The sequence below is a fragment of the Bufo gargarizans genome, chromosome 6 (assembly GCF_014858855.1).
Source record: "Bufo gargarizans isolate SCDJY-AF-19 chromosome 6, ASM1485885v1, whole genome shotgun sequence".
In the NCBI taxonomy this organism is placed as follows: Eukaryota; Metazoa; Chordata; class Amphibia; order Anura; family Bufonidae; genus Bufo; species Bufo gargarizans.
Genome location: NC_058085.1, coordinates 237478498 through 237495309, shown reverse-complemented (window position 1 = coordinate 237495309; position 16812 = coordinate 237478498). Strand labels below are relative to the sequence as shown.

At 40.4% G+C, this 16812-nt stretch overlaps 1 protein-coding gene across 1 annotated transcript in view; it reads left to right on the top strand.

Moving 5' to 3' along the window:
- Nucleotides 1-15852, top strand: part of LOC122941339 (gastrula zinc finger protein XlCGF26.1-like) — a 67637-nt gene extending 51785 nt beyond the window's left edge. Inside the window, exons 6-7 of the mRNA XM_044298483.1 lie at nucleotides 1629-1737; nucleotides 13554-15852. Coding sequence (XP_044154418.1) covers nucleotides 1629-1737; nucleotides 13554-14827 — 1383 coding nt within the window. The 3' untranslated portion in view covers nucleotides 14828-15852. The remainder of the gene's footprint in view (nucleotides 1-1628; nucleotides 1738-13553) is intronic.
- Nucleotides 15853-16812: the final 960 nt, after the last annotated feature.

Here is a 16812-nt window from a genome sequence, read left to right as displayed (position 1 = left end):
GGCTAAGTCCTCAACACCCGCCCCCCTCCTCAGCGCCGCGCTCCACCCGATCCCCCTCTCGTCGGCGTCCCAAATCCTGCGTAGGCGCAGTGCCGGCGATTGCCTGCGCTCTGATAATACGGCTGAGAGCAACAGCTTCAACATCGTCACTGGGCTCGGCGCATGCCCAGTGACGATGTTGAAGCTGTTGCCCTCAGCCGTATTATCAGAGCGCAGGCAATCGCCGGCACTGCGCCTGCGCGGGATTTGGGACGCCGACGAGAGGAGGATCGGGTGTTTGCAGAGCGCGGTGCTGAGGAGGGGGGCGGGTGTTGAGGACTTAGCCGCGCCTCTGGGAGGCGATTCAGCTAAACATGGAGGCGGGGGGGCGGCGCGGCGATGAGTTGATGTTGGGGCTGGGCCCTGGGGAGAAAAGCAGCCGGCTGCACGTCATGAGTGGGCGGGGCCAAATAGTGTGGGCGGGGCCTTATCTGCGCTATGGGCCCCCCAGTGCCGCGGGCCCCATAGCAGTGGCGTGGTCTGCCTCTATGGGCGGTACGCCACTGTCTCGAATATTCTTCAAACCGCATGCATTCATTTGACCATATAGCAACTTAATTATTCAGGAAGATGTATCTGTGACCAAGAAAATTCCATATAACAAAGGTCAACCGAATAAATTATGAAGCAAACATTAATCCACCTGTAATGAAATTTTTCCAGCAAATAGTTCATCCACAATAAGACTACAATAAATTAAAGTGCAAGAGAAAATCCACCTGTAAAAAAATCCATCCAGCAGATAGTTCATCAAAAATAAAGTAAGGTACAAAAATTAATCCACCTGTAATGAAAGTTCATCCACAAAAAGACCGCAATGTCTATTAGAGTTTGAAAATAGATGTATGTACTCTCGATTATGTAACCAAAATTCGTCTACCCACAGTATTGGTACAAGTATAGAAGATGATATGCGTTCTACAGTATTTCTGTAACCCAGGTGTTTAGTATCGTATACCAATACAATTGGGTGTTACCTCACTAAATGTTTCAATGAAAATAAAAACAGAATGCAGTTAAATTAAAGAATCATTCCCATAGTCATATAGTCTCAATCATGAATTCTTTATCCACAGGATGTCATAGGAGTCTCATAGATGCAGGTTCCAATGGACTGTAAATATATAAAGAGGGTGAATGAAATGTATTTGTGACGGCTCACCTAATTGTTGTGCATGGAATGGGTGCCACCAACCAAAATAGACACACCCAGTCTATAAAGTAGAAAGTAAACGTAAAATATTAAATGGTTGTGCACACCTCATTTGGAAGGGCTCATCCAGCGTATTTTGTGTATAAGAGGTTAATAGAGAAGTCTCATATAGTGTATTGATATAAATAATAAATTATTTTATTGTACACCTAATAGAAAAAGTATATGTATATATAAAAAAAAAAATATTCTATAATTTTTTTTTATTGTAGACTACAGGGAATATCGGAGTTATTCAATAGCAGGGACTGTAGTATATTAGAACCTGATGCCCTAGAATATTTTCCTGTCATAATAGTTGTAGATTACAGATTTTTTGTTTCCTCTGAAAGTGTGTCGTAATTATACGTATCTTATTCCATATGTGGTGAATTAGGTGAACAGTTTGAGTTATATGAAAGTTGAAGACATAACAGAAGATGAGACATATGCAGAGGTAACCCATCTGTATAAGGAGGAGGAGATTCTTACAGATATCAGCACTGGTAAGTGATAACCATTAAATTCTGAAAATAAGTCACACATTAACCTGTTTATGACTGTTTTTGACAAAGTAATCTGTTATTCTATATTCTCCAATGGTAAAGCATACAGTGCTAGACATATCATAATTGATATTGCCAAATTGTCGATCTTGCTCCCCAAAAGCCAGATTAAAAAGCACTCAAAAACTTTTCCTTGATTGCTTATGCCTGATTCAGATGCTGGTTCATTCAGTTTTGCCATTTAGTTTTCATTTTTTCCTTCTTTTTATATCCGTTCCCTTTTGACTTTCATTCTCTTGGCATTAGCTTCCTTTTCACCTTCTTCCTTTTGGTATCTGCATCCTTTAACCTCCAACCCTAGATGTCTTCCCTCACAAACATGTAATGAAACTACTGGTTTTCCTTGATTGCTTATACCTGAGGAAGGTGCCGGTTTAGTGATGCAAAGTCTACTTACCAATTAAAGATTTTACTACTTCGGCCCATGCATCTATATAAATCAGTACCATAGATTTTGATTTTCTGATTATCCATAGCGTATACATTATGAACTGTCCATGTTACCTGTTGATTGCGAGAGTGCAGTTGGTGTATATGTGGTGTTGTGACTTAGGGCTCATGCACATGATCCTAAGTATTTTGCAGTCTGCAAAACACGGATCTGCAAAAAAAAAAAAACGGATGACATCCATTGTAACAATGCCTGTCCTTGTCCACAAAACGGACAAGAATAGGACATGTTCTATTTTTTTGTACAACGGACTTGCGGACATATGGAAACGGACAGTCATTTCATTTTTTGGCGGACCCATTGAAGCTATTGGTTCCGCATACGGTTGTCACCGCCAGTTCTGTGAGAAGGTCTGACAGACGTTCTCCTCTACCTCTTGCATGACGTTCTTTGTTTTGGTTTCACTTTGTCATCTCCTTTCCTTCTGCGAGGTGTCACTTATTTAGACTAATCGTCTTCCTTTATATTCCCTCCCATACTGCCTCACTTTGCGTTTATGCAACTTCCTGGATGAAGTGTTCACTGCTGGAGGCTGCTGCTGCTATTTGCTCAGATAAGTCTTTTTCTTTATTGTGTTTCCTTGCTGGCTTGATTCTAGGTGACCCTGACTCAGTCTGTATTAAGTGCAGGGAGCCGGTGGTCGTGTCCCCTTGCTATTATAGGGTTTTCAGGTGTCACACAGTCTTAAGTACGTGGGCATGCAATCGTCTAGCATTGAGACCCTTGCATGTGCATAGCAGTCAGGGAGAGCTCTTAGGGTTTTAAAGGGCTCACCTATATGCTCCTTAGTTTGGGATCAAGCCAGTCGGTTGTTTATTTATAAGTTCCAGCTATCTGCAACTTCACCCGTGACAACGGGCTGCAAAAAGGGAACGGAGACGGAAAGAAAATGTGGTCATGTGCATGAACCCTTAATGACCATATTTGAAAAGTGATGGCAGTATTGCTGCTCCTGGGTGATTGTGTTGAATTTCAAGTGTAAGACTGAGCTGTGGCATAGGGTTTACCACTTATAGGTGTATCCATATTACATTTGCAAAGAGGTCCATATCCAGAGTTCTAGGACTTGTATTCTAGCTGCAATATTCATTTAAAGTCATGACATATTGCATATGTCATTGACAATTAAAGGGGTTGTCTCACCTGAGACATTGGTGGCATGTTACTCCAGGACCTGCATCTATCTGTAAAATGGAGCTCCCAAAGTGAACAAGAATGCACTGCTCATGCGCTGGTGCCCTACTTTCATTTCTTTGGGATTTCAAAAATACCCGAGCACTTGATCAGCTATTTCTACGTAAAGTTTAATAAATATGATCCTCACTGCTTCCAAATCCACAAAAAGAGATTCAAGGAAGACGGAGGTCACTAAGAGGTTGAGAGGAATATTAAATGATTTTGAGAAAATATGATCTGAATTCTGTGGGAAAGCTAGTTTAAAAGAAGAAGAGAGGATGGCTCGGAATAATCTGGAAAGAAACGAAAAAATTGTAATAAAACCGGCGGATAAAAGGGGTTGTGGTTATAATGAACAGGATTAATTATGACAAAGAGATAGGGGGATGAAAGAACACCCTACCGATGATTTTAACAAAGAGTTGGAGGAATTACTAATTATGGGATTTAATGAACACATGTTAACCACTTCCCATCTGGGCCATTTGCCCCCTTGCTGACCAGGCCTAAATTTGCAAAACTGACATATCTCACTTTATGTGGTAATAACTTTGGAATGCCTTTACTTATCCAAGTCATTCAGAGATTTTTTTTTCTCGTGACACATTGTACTTCATGATAGTCATAAATTTGAGTCAATATATTTCACCTTTATTTATGAAAAAATCCCAAATTTACCAAAAATGTCGAAAAATTAGCAATTTTCTAAATTTCAATTTCTCTTCTTTTAAAACAGAAAGTGATACCTCATAAAATATTTATTACTTAACATTCCCCTTATGTCTACTTTATGTTGGCATCATTTTGGAAATGTCATTTAATTTTTTTAGGACGTTAAAAGGCTTAGAAGTTTAGAAGCAATTCTTAAAATTTTTAGGAAAATTGCCAAAACCCACTTTTTAAGGACCAGTTCAGGTCTGAAGTCACTTTGTGGGGCCTACATATTGGATACCCCCATAAATGACCCCATTGAAGAAACTACACCCCTCAAGTTACTTAAAAACGATTTTACAAACCTTGTTAACCCTTTAGGCATTCCACAAGAATTAAAGGAAAATGGAGATCAAATTTATAAATTTCACTTTTTTGGCAGATTTTCCATTTTAATTCAATTTTTTGGTGTTGCACTTTTTGTGATGTAAGGTGACAAAAATTGCTTGTTTTGACACAGGTTTTTTTTTACGGTGTTCACCCGAGGGGTTAGGTCATGTGATATTTTTATTGAGATGGTTTTTACGGATGCGGCAATACCTAATATGTATACTTTTTTTTATTTATTTCACTTTAACACAATAATAGCATTTTTGAAACCAAAAAAATTATGTTTTAGTGTCTCCATGTTCTAAGAGCTATAGTTTTTTATTTTTATTTTTTAGAGATTTTCTTATGTAGGGACTCATTTTTTGCGGGATGAGGTGACGGTTTTATTGGTACCATTTTGTGGGACATACGCCTTTTTGATCACTTGGTGTTGCACTTTTTGTCATGTAAGGTGACAAAAATAGCTTTTTTTGACAGTTATTTTTTCTTTTTATGGTGTTCATTGGACTGGGTTGATTATGTGATATATTTAAAGAGCCGACCGTCACGGACGCGGCAATATCAAATATGTCTATTTTATTTATTTATTTATTTATTATTTCTTTTTAACATTTTTTTATTCCTTACTTGGGGATTTTTTTTTTACATGTGAAACCTTTTTTTTTTATTATTTTATTTGTTTTAATATAACACTTTATTTTTTAATTTTTAATTTTACACTTTTCGTCTCCCATAAGGTCATACAAGACCTCTGGGGGACATTTACTTCACTTTTTCTTTTTTTTTTTTTTCACTGTTGATTTCTCCTGTAACTGGGACTGACATAATAGCCCCAGTTACAGCAGAAATACACCCCCCAGAGAGTCTGTGCAGCGCAATACAGCGCTGTACAGCCTCAGTGCAGGGCTGATCGTCTGTGAAAGACCTCACACAGCTCCTGCACTCTCCGGTCCCGGCGGTCACATGACCACCGGGCCGGAACAGGAAGCGCATAGCTTCTGGATCCTGTGTATCCTGCCTTCTGGATCCTGTGTATGCAGCGATCTAGAAGGCAGGGACACCTGGGCACTGTCCCTGCCTTCTCACTGACAGCGGGCAACCCGATCAGCAGCTGCACGATTAGCGTGCAGCTGCAGTTTCTGAACGGACGTTCTGGAACGTCCATTCAGAAATATAGAACCACCTCCCGGACATTTATAGTCTATGGGCGGACGGGAGGTGGTTAAGTAAAAAGTAGTTTGAGTATCTTGATATTAAATATCCTGTGATTCCAGCGATTTATCACTTGCCCAAAAATATGGAGCAGCCCCCTGGTAGACCAGTTGTTTCAGTGATCATGTCTGTGACCCGCAGGCTAACAAATCGATGTATTTTTACAGAAATATGCACAAGCAGCACCTTCTTTATTAAAAGATAGAGGCCATACTATACAGTAGATAGTAAAAAAAAAATATATATACGGGAGATAAAAAAAATTATACAGCTTAGGTGACTGTAGATATTGCCTCCCTGGGGGCGTTAAACTTTTACCTGATGGAGGATGAAGATCATTTTAAAATGTATCGATTTCTGCTTGACCCATAATTATTTTTGGCATGGGGGGTCATTTTGTTTACAGTATATGGGATGGCCATGGGATGAAATGCGCTCCAAGTTTTGCAAATATTTTTGTGAGGTACTGGGAAAGATTTTTTATTGAGGATTTGTTAATAACAGAAATAGAGAAAGTGGTCTAAAAATATGGCAATTATATATTGATAAAGAAAAAAATGTGGGGGGTTCAGCCCGCACAACCCTGTATGCAGGTGCCCTGGAGGCTGGTTTTAAAGTCAGTATAAAACTGAGTCTGCTTATATAGCACCTACCAGTAGCCATTTGGCTCCAGGAGAAGTATATAGTGGGCTCAGCATGCATGTTGGTACTTGCATCCCTAGATCCGATGAAAGCTGTAATGGCACCGGACGGGGTTAAAAGCAGAGTGTGCTTGGCGTGTATGCCGTACCTGCGCTCCCTGGACTTTGTGTGGCTGTCATGGCCCATAACAGGTAGGAACTAGTGTTAGAGACCACTCATGGAGGCGACCTTGAAGTGGTGAGTGTCTTATTACGCTTTGGCCAAAATGTACACCAATGCCTCATTCAACATCAAGCATAGAGGCAGGGCAGAGTGCTGGTTTGCAGAATTCGATTGCATTTGTGTTTTTGCAATTATATATTGATGACTAACTATTTGGAGAGGCTCAGAATTGGAGGTGGAAGAGTTTATTAAATATATAATCAACAGTAATTGAAATATTGTGTTTACAGAGACTATTAGCTGACAAGGTGTTCATTTTTTAGACTTGGAGATATTTATTGAGGAGGGGTATATTAAAATAAGACCCTTTTTTATTGATCACAAATGTACCAAAGGGTAAGAACAAAAGGATTTTTTGTAACTGCACAAAAAAGGAGATTATCTGAAACAGAGCAAGGTTCTATCTGAGAGGTTTTTGGAAACATGTATAGAGGAAGTAGAACAAGGTACCGGTAGTTATAAAATAAAGAAAGAAATTAAAGAGGAAGGTTTAAAATTTGCTTTCTTTACACAATATAGCACCGAATATAAGAAAATTGAGGGAAAATTTAAGAAAATTTGGTCAGTTTTGAAACATAACCCAGTTATTGGGAATTAACTTCCTGCTAATCCAAAAGTAATGTTTTCTAAAGTGCCCAATTTGAAGTCTAAGCTTGTAAGGAGCAGTTTGAAACCTAATTCAAGTAAAAACTGTGGATCCACGTTCACGTAGTGCACAAATGCCAAGCGATCAAAAGGGCGCATTCAGACCAAAATGGTACTAAACAAACCGTCATCTCATCCTTCAAAAAATGAGACCGTACGTAAGACAATCGCCCCAAAAAAATTAAAGAAATGGCTCTCGGAAAAATGCAACACAAAAACAAGATTTTATTCTGTTCAAAAAAGCTTTCACTGTGTGAAACTTAACAAAAGTAAGAATGATAGACAAATTAGGTATTGCCGCGTCCTTAACAACTTGCTCTATAAAAATATCACATTGAATGCTGTAAAAAAATAAAATAAAAACTATGCCAAAACAAGCATTTTCTTTCACCTTGCCTCACAAAAAGTGTAATACCAAGCGATCATAAAGTCTTATGTACCCTAAAATGGTACCAATGTAAACATCACCTCATCCCGCAAAAAATGAGCCCCCATATAAGACAATCACTTAAAAAATAAAAAACAATGGCACCCGTAAACCAATCCATCAAAATCTGCGCTGCAAAAGCCATATGGCACTCCTTCCCTTCTGAGTCCTTCCATGAGCCCCCACAGCAGTTTATGACCACATATGGGGTGTTGCCATATTTAGGAGAAAATGGGTAACAAATTATGGTGTACTTTTTCTCCTGTTACCCCTTATTAAAATGAAAAATTTTGGGCTAAAGCAAACTTTTCTTGGAAGAATTGAACCTTTTCATTTTCACACCCAAGTGTTTCCAAATTCTGAAAAAAGGTTAGGGGTCAAAGTGCTCATTGCCCCCTTAATATATTCTTTAAGGGGTTTAGTTTTCAAAATGGGGTCACTTTTTCAGGGTTTCCACTAGAGGGGTACGTCAGGGTCTCTTCAAATACAAAACGGTGTCCAAAACCATTCTAGCAAAATCTGCTTCCAAAATCCATATGGCGTTCCTTTCCTTCTGACCACTGCCACGTGCCCATAGGGCAGTATACCGCCACATATGGGGTATTTCTGTAAACTGCTGAATCAGAGTAATATAAAAGTGATAAAAAAAAAAAATCAACAAAAGAAGTGAAATTTTGAAATTTCACTTCCATTTTCATTTAATTCTTGTGGAACACCTCAAGGGTTAACAAAGTTTGTAACATCAGTTTTGAATAATTTGAGGGGTGTAGTTTCTAAAATGGGGTAATTTATGGGTGGTTTCCATTACGTAAGACCCACAAAATCACTTTATAACTGAATTGGTACTTAAAAAAATTGTTTTGGAAATTTTGTTGAAAATTTGAAAAATGGCTTTTAAAATTCTAAGCCTTCTAACGTCCTAAAAAAATAAGATGACATTTACAATATTATGCCAACATAAAGCAGACATATGGGGGATGTTGATTGATAACTATTTTATGAGGAATTACTATCTTTTTTAGAAGTAGAAAAATTCTAATTTAGGAAATTGAAAATTTTTCCCAATTATTTTTAAATTTTAGATTATTTTATAAATAAAGGTGAAATATACTCAAATTTATGATTATCATGAAGTACAGTGTGTCATGAGAAAACAATCTCAGAATGGCTTGGATAAGTAAAAGCGTTATTACCACTTATAGTGACACATGTGAGATTTGCAAAAATTGGCCTGGGATTTAAGGTGAAAAGTGGCTCGGTACTGAAGGGGTTGATGATGATGTATAGTCTTGTGTACACGCAGTCTTACCCTAAGGGCCTCGATGCGCTTAGCTGGCTGATTCAACAAGGGAGGAAAAAGAAGGCATGACACTTTGCCATGGGCCGCAAAGGCCTAGAGAATAAGGCACCTATTCCAGAGACCAATTTCCTAGCACTTATCAAATGGAGAATCAAGAAAAAGGAAGGAAAGGTAGAGGGATCTCAAGGTTCAAAGGGTTCGGATGAGATATAGAGAATGTGAAGAGAACAAAATTAATAAACATGAGTAAAAGGTATCTTTAAAATAGAAGGGACATTACCAACTGTGAATTTGTAGACTAAGATTTAGGAAAACCCCCAAAATTATATGAACCAAAAATAAGTGTTATATAGGAAGATCAAACGCCTGTTTGAAAAGTAAGGTTTTCAGTGCTTGTCTGAATGAGAGAAGACTGGGAATCATTTTCAGGGCCAGAGGTAGGTGGTTCCAAAATCTGGCCCCTTGAGCCGAAAAGGATCTACCGCCACGTCTGATCTTGTTAACTTGCGGGATGTTAAAATTCGCAGAGTTACTAGACCTCAATGTCCTCAACGGGGCGTACCTGGTGAATTTACGTCACAGGTACAAGGGCCCGATACCATGGAATACCCTATGCATGAAGCATCCAATCTTGAACATCACCCGTTGTTGAACAGGGAGCCAGTGCAAGGCATTAAGAGAGGGAGTGATATGCTCTCGGTGGGCAACACCCGTTAGTAGCCTTGCTGCGGCATTCTGCACAAGTTAAAGTCTATGCAAGTTCTTCTTAGGGAGTCCCATGTACAAGGCATTACAATAGTCCAACCGACTGCTGATCGCTGCTCTGACCAAGGCTTTCCTGAGAGGGGATTCGATGTAGTTTAAGATCCTCCTCAGAAGTTTCAGCTGGTAGTGACAGGTACTAACCACCTGATTTATCTGAGGAGCCAGGGTTAATCTGGAGTCCAAGACTACTCCCAAGTCCCTGACCTGGATGGCTGTCTCACGGACAGGTCCAAAAGACAATGGCCATTGGGGTGCAATTAGGGTGTAATTTTCTGGTCACTGAATGTAATACATTCAGTTTTGGTGCCATTAAGCTTTAGATGATTGGCACTCATCCAGTGATCGATCTCCAAGAGACATCAGGCCAGATCGACTTGATCAACTGTTCCTTTGGCAAGCCTAAAGTACAGTTGTGTATCATCCGTATAAACATGAAACTGAAGATTGTGGCTCCTGATGATGTCGGCCAATGGTCTCAGATAGATGTTGAACAAGACTGGAGATAGTGCCAAGCCTTGTGGTACTCCACAGGACAGTGGGAGATCGGCTGAGTGAAATACCCCCAGCTTCACTCATTGCACCCTGTCCTGGAGAAATGAGACCATCCATGCCAAGGTCTTTCCATCTAATCCGGCTACCACTTTCAACCGATTCAGTAAGACTTAATGGTCAATAGTAGCAAAAGCAGATGATAGGTCCAGAAGGACTAGGACCATAGAGTCGTTCTGGTCTAATGCCATCAGTAGATCGTCCTCGACATTGACCAAACAAGTTTCAGTACCCCTTCCGGGTCAGAATCCCGACTGGAAGTCGTCAAGAATGTGATTGGCCTCCAGATATCCCTGTAGTTGTGCAACAACCTCCCTCTCACCCTAGGTCACAGGTAGCGCCGGTTTCTTAGGCAGGGGTGTTACCACTGCCTGCTTCCGAATAGCCGGCACCTGACCGCTGGGGAAAAGGAACTATTTATAATGTCTCGAATGTATGGTGCCATTGCAACTGCGGCGGACTTTACCACGGCCGCCGGGCATGGGTCTAGAGGCGAGGAGGAGGATCTAAGAGCTCCAATGATTTCAATCGTTCTCTCCTCAGAGATGGGCTGAAATTCTGTGAGGGAAAAGGCTAGGTTGAGAGTGAAGAAGAAAGTGTCTCATCTGTCCTATGAACCGTTGGGATAGTGTCCCTAAGTTTCTGGATTTTTTTAGCAAAGTAGTCGGCCATTTGCTGGCACAGTGCTTGAGAGTGCTCCATCGTTGCAATCTTACATCTAGGATTGGCTAGTTCTTTAGCCACTTTGAAAAGTTCTCTGGAGTTGTTAGCCGCATTGCCTATTTTATTTGAGTAGTATGTTCTTTTGGTATTTTTAATATTATCACTATACTTTCTCATACTTATTTTGTATTTAATTTTGGTGTCTTCTATGGGATTTTTTCTCCAGGCCTTTTCAAGGGCTCTGGTAGTCTTTTTATCCTCTCTTAATTCAGCAGTGAATCAAGATAGATTCTTATTAGGGGGACGAGGTTGCTGTTTATGTTTCATAGGTGCTAAGGTGTTTAGTGTAGCCTCTATACAATCATTAAAAGCTGTTAGCTTTGCTTCTGTGAATTCTATGGAGTGGAATACATCTATATTCAGATTCTCCTCAAAGCTATTGCCAAATTCCTCCAAATTAAGAATTTTTTAATTTCTTTGTTGGGTGAGAGTCTTATCTCTCACTGGAAAATGGGGAGCTTTTTTTTAAAGGGGGGATAGTTTGAGTAAAAAGTATATTTTTATGATCAGTCCACACCAGATCATTCATGGATTGGACCTGTATCTCCACTCCGGCTGTCAGAATCCAGTCCAGGATGTGGCCGCCCCTGTGAGTCGGGGAGGTCACCTCCTGCATGAAGCCAATGGTCTCAAGGGATGTTAATAATTGCTGGGTTTGGATGTTGGACACATCATCGGCCCAGCAATTTATGTCACAAACAATGATGTTCTTCTGATCATCTAGGAAGGCCGATGTGGCCAATTCCAGCAGATCATCATCAAATCCTGTTTTTAAATCTGGGGGGTGGTAGACAATATAGATTGAAAAGACCTCTTTTGGCATTTGATAGCTAGGTGTTCGAAAGTTTAGAAAATTGGGCCATTCTTAAGGGCTGTCATTATTAGATGCTCACGAAAGACCATTGCAACACCTTCACCTCTAGTGGCCCTGTCTATGTGAAGAATTTTGTACAAGGGGGGGACCAATTCATCCAACATAGGATCCACCCCCTCCGAAAACCATGTTTCAGTTAAGCACAAATAGTCTAGATTATTAGATAAAATCAAATCATAAATGTTGGCTGCATTCTTAACCGCAGAACGGCAGTCTAGAAGTGCCCCTTTCAGCAAATGCTGGTTCTGAGTTGGAATCGGCCCCGAAGGTGTAATCTTTTTCGGGAAGCTTTTCCTTCTTCTTAAATGCCTATGGGTTTTTGGCAAGATGGCGGATTTCCACAAATGATGTGTGGTCAATTTCCTTGTTGTTTGTGCCGGCAATAGTGACAATGTGGCCCCATTCAGAGCAATTAGCTAATTACGTGTGTACATCATCACATTGATAACCATCCTAAAAAATCAGTTATTGGAATAAAATTACTGTAAAAGTCATAATAAAAATTAAAACTACAAAAGTAATTACAAAAGTAATTTTGTACATTATAACAGACAAAGACATTAAAATGTCAATTGTGTTACCCAAGTTCTCCGATTAGACCAGGCGAGCGTTTCACAATAATGGAGGAATCTTGGTGACGGCCAAGGGCGCACCAGCAATCTCAGTTAGTCTAATAATCTGTCCGTGCCCGTCCACACCCAGACGGGAATGGACCGGCTTGATTTTGGCGTGCCGCTGGCGCAGTGAGGTCGGGTTGATAAGGGTACCTAACCAGGCCACACCCACAGTGTCTCTGTCGGGGCTCCGCCCAGAGTGGTGTTCTTGGGATTCCTGGGAGATAGGCTCTGGCAGGAGGAAGTCTCTTATATTTGAGGTAGGTGCTGGAAGTTCAATCTGGATAAAGTGCTCGTACTTTTCAGTTGGTGCAAGGTGCAAACAGATCTGGGATCCACTGCCCGCTCACCCGCTGGGGGGAGTCAATTAGCCGCTGCGCTGGCGCAGTGGGGCCTGGTTAATAAGGGTACCTAACCAGGCCACACCCACAGTGTGTCTCTGTCGGGGCTCCGCCCAGAGTGGTGTTCTTGGGATTCCTGGGAGATAGGCTCTGGCAGGAGGAAGTCTCTGATATTTGAGGTAGGTGCTGGAAGTTCAATCTGGATAAAGTGCTAAAGTGCTCGTGCTTCTCAGTTGGTGCAAGGTGCGAACAGATCTGGGATCCACTGCCCGCTCACCCGCTGGGGAGAGTCAATTAGACGCTTAATATGCAAATGTTTTTCTGTTCTGTATTATTATGTCATTTTGGTGATAGGATGTGATGTATGAGATTTTTAAAGGAAGTTCCAATACATAAAGGGGTTGTCCAAGTTCAGCTCTGAACCTGGACCTAACCCCATTTTCACCCAGGCAACCCTTCTGATATGAGCTTTGGAGCATTTCATGCTCCAATGCTCTCCCTTGCCCTGCTGTTTGTTTATATTTTTTACACGCAAGTGCAGTGCACTCTTCTTTACTTTGGGAGCTCCGTTCTATAGATAGGGTGAGACCCGCACCTATCTAACATTGGTGCAGGTCTCTGTTTAAAGGTTTAATGTTGGTCTATAAGGATGATTTGTTTGACAATCTTATCTGGTTATAGAAAGCATAATGGTAGAACTAGAGAAATTCTTATGTTAATGGTTAGCTTCATGTAGGAAGCATCTTAAAATATCTCCTTTCTTGTGTTTTGCAGATGACTGCACCAAAGATGTTGTGGGAAATCTCCTTTCATCTCCAGATTATGAAGTAAAGTGTGACTTAATCTCAGAGGACAATCATGGAGAACATTCTACAACACTTTTTATAACAACTGTACCCTTAGCCCTTCACACCCGAGATCTGTCTACTGATCCCACTAATCACAATGAACCTTCTTCTGGTCAATCGCAGATTGTTAAACAAAGTGCAGGAGGAAAAGTGGTTAAAATATATCCGTGTTTTGAGTGTGGCAAAGATTTTAAAAGGAAATCTATTTTATTGATGCATGAACGAATTCATAGAGATGAGAGACCATTTTCATGTTTTGAATGTGGGAGAAGCTTTAGAAAGAAATCAAATCTTTCTAAGCATGAAATAATTCACAGAGATGAGAGGCCATTTTTATGTTCAGAATGCGGGAAAACTTTTCGCCAGAGATCCGATCTCATTGTACATCAAAAGAGACACACAGGGGAGAAACCATATTCATGTTCAGAATGTGGGAAATGTTTTGCAAGGAAATCCTATCTTGTTGAACATCAGAGAACTCACACAGGAGAGAAGCCATTTTCATGTCCAGAATGTGGGAAATGCTTTCGTCATCGGTCTGCTGCTGTTAACCATCAAGTAATCCATACAGGGGAAAAGCCATTTTCATGTTTGGAGTGTGGGAAATGCTTTACTAGGAAATCATATCTTATTGAACATCGTGTAACTCACAAAACAGAGAAGCCATTTTCATGTTCTGAGTGTGGGAAATGCTTCACAAGGAAATCAAGTCTTACTGAACACCAGAGGATTCACACTGGAGAGAAGCCATATTCATGTTCAGATTGTAAAAAATGTTTTAGCCTAAAGTCTGATCTTGTAAAACATCAGATAATTCATACAGGGGAGAGGCCATTTTCATGTTCTGAGTGTGAAAAATGGTTTAGCAGGAAATCTGATCTTGTTAAACATGGAAGATCCCACACGGGGGAGAAGCCTTTTTCATGTTCAGAATGTGAGAAATGGTTTAGTCATAAGTCGGATCTTACCAAACATCAGAGAACTCACACAGGAGAGAAGCCATATATATGCACAGAATGTGGAAAATGTTTTAGACTTAAGTCTGATGTTGCTAAACATCAGGTAATCCATACTGGGGAGAAGCCTTTTTCATGTTCAGAATGTGGGAAACGTTATAACCATAGGTCAACACTTGCTCAGCATAAGAAGCTAAGCCATTTTAATGTTCAAAATGTAGCATATATTTTACCTCAGTTTTAGTATGGAGAATTATAAAAATTATCAGAATTCTATTTTTATTTTTGATTATGGCATTTCTTTTCCAAAAAATAACTCAGAATATTTATATGCCTGTCTCAGTGTTATATCCTTTAACAAATTAAAAGGCACAAACCTGAGCTTCCAGACAGAACCTGGCTTCTTATGCAGCTCCATATACCATAGAAAAATGTATAACGTCAGCTCACCACTCCATTGCATGACAATCCCAGGTTGCACAAATAGACCCGGAGTCCAGCCTTTCAAACAGTGGAACAATGGATCAAGTCCAGATTTTTTATGCCTTGAAAATAAACTGGAAAGCTTTTATAGGAGTCCTGTGTGACACCAGATTTCTTCCATTGTTTCAGTGCTCCAGACACTATGGCACAATCCATTTCTGGAGGGAATTCCAAGTCCTTATCTCCTCTCTAGTCTAAAGTGTCCTGGCAACCATAAAAGTCCTGGAAACTTAACGTCTTCTCCAGGCCAACCGCAGAGCACAGTAGTCACTGCTGTTTCCTCCACAGATCCCTCACCTATGTCCTGCATTGTGGACCTCCAAGTCTGGATAAGATAATGGTGCCTCATCAGATCCTATATGGTTATACTGATGTTTGCACGATTCCAGAATTGTTTCATAATGGGAACATTAAACAGGGTTTTCCTGTTCTCCCACCCTTGTGATGAAAACTTTGGGTGATCTACATCTGTCTAATAGAAAATAAATCAAGCAAAAAACTGAGTATGAGTGGAGGGAAAAAAGCAGATGGAAGGGAAGAGGAGGAGATAGCAAGGAGAAGAGAAAAGAAAAAGAGGGAAGAGAAAACTGTCACTGATGATCCGTGAGAATACTGAACCGTCCTCCCAATATTATCAATATCCCTATCCCTTATCGATCAATGGGTCTATTAAACAGTATTTATTTCCATAGGCCCCAGAACCTACAATCTGATTACTCAGAGCATCTCCTTCTGTGTACCCAGAGAACAAAATAGTCCTTTTGTTCAAGTCAGTCAATAGATGCCCAGCAGATAACGCAATTACAGCTGGTTTCCTTAGGTTGACCCTACACAAAAGAACTTCCCTTTCTGCAGAGATATCACAGCTAGGTGTGAAGACTACACCTGGGGGGAGCCATTTGGTGTCGCTGACATAAGGGGTTTGTAAGCTAGCTTGAGTCAGTCAGGCCGGCACCAAGGTTCCCAGATTGAAACATGAATCTGAGATATGATTTTTACTCTTTTTAAGAGAGACCAGGCATCTTACGGACGTAAAAATTACGTCATCGTGTCACTCAGAATTCACTGGACATTTGCATATGACAAACATAACTCTAGGAGATGCCCAGGTAAAGTTATGGTGTTACCCCATCATAGAACCAGTTATAATAGTCATATTTGGTATCCCTGAACTCCATATTTTGTGGGGAATGTGAATATGTGCTTGTTACTTGTGGACAGCGGAGACATCCAGAGATAGGGCACATACCATATTTCAGAACTGACATTCACCTCAGGAATACAGCCTGCCCCAGCAGGCGGACTCTCAATTCCCCGTCTTGATTCTGGGATCCTTATAACAAGGGCCTAGAATCTGCTAAAGGAGTTCTCCACTTTTAACCACACCTGAAGAAGGCCTCAGCCAGAGAACCCGTGGGCTGTAGGCACATTTGGATTGTAACACTCTGGACAAAGGCTTTCTTGGACTTTATCCCTGCAACGGACTATTTCACCGACAGACATCTTTTCTGCGGACAATAAGTATTTTCTTTTTTTCTCCCTTTTTGTTTATTGGACTATACTTTCCTTGATTATTGTGTTAATAATTAATGTACATCTTGATAATTTGTATTGTATATACACATATAATAAATGACCTCCCAGTCATTTCTCTAGCCATATGCCTGCTTTCAAACACTGCAAAAACTTACCCTAACCTCTCCGAAGAGAAAGCTACTCGGTTCTGTTATCCCGATAGGGGGTTCC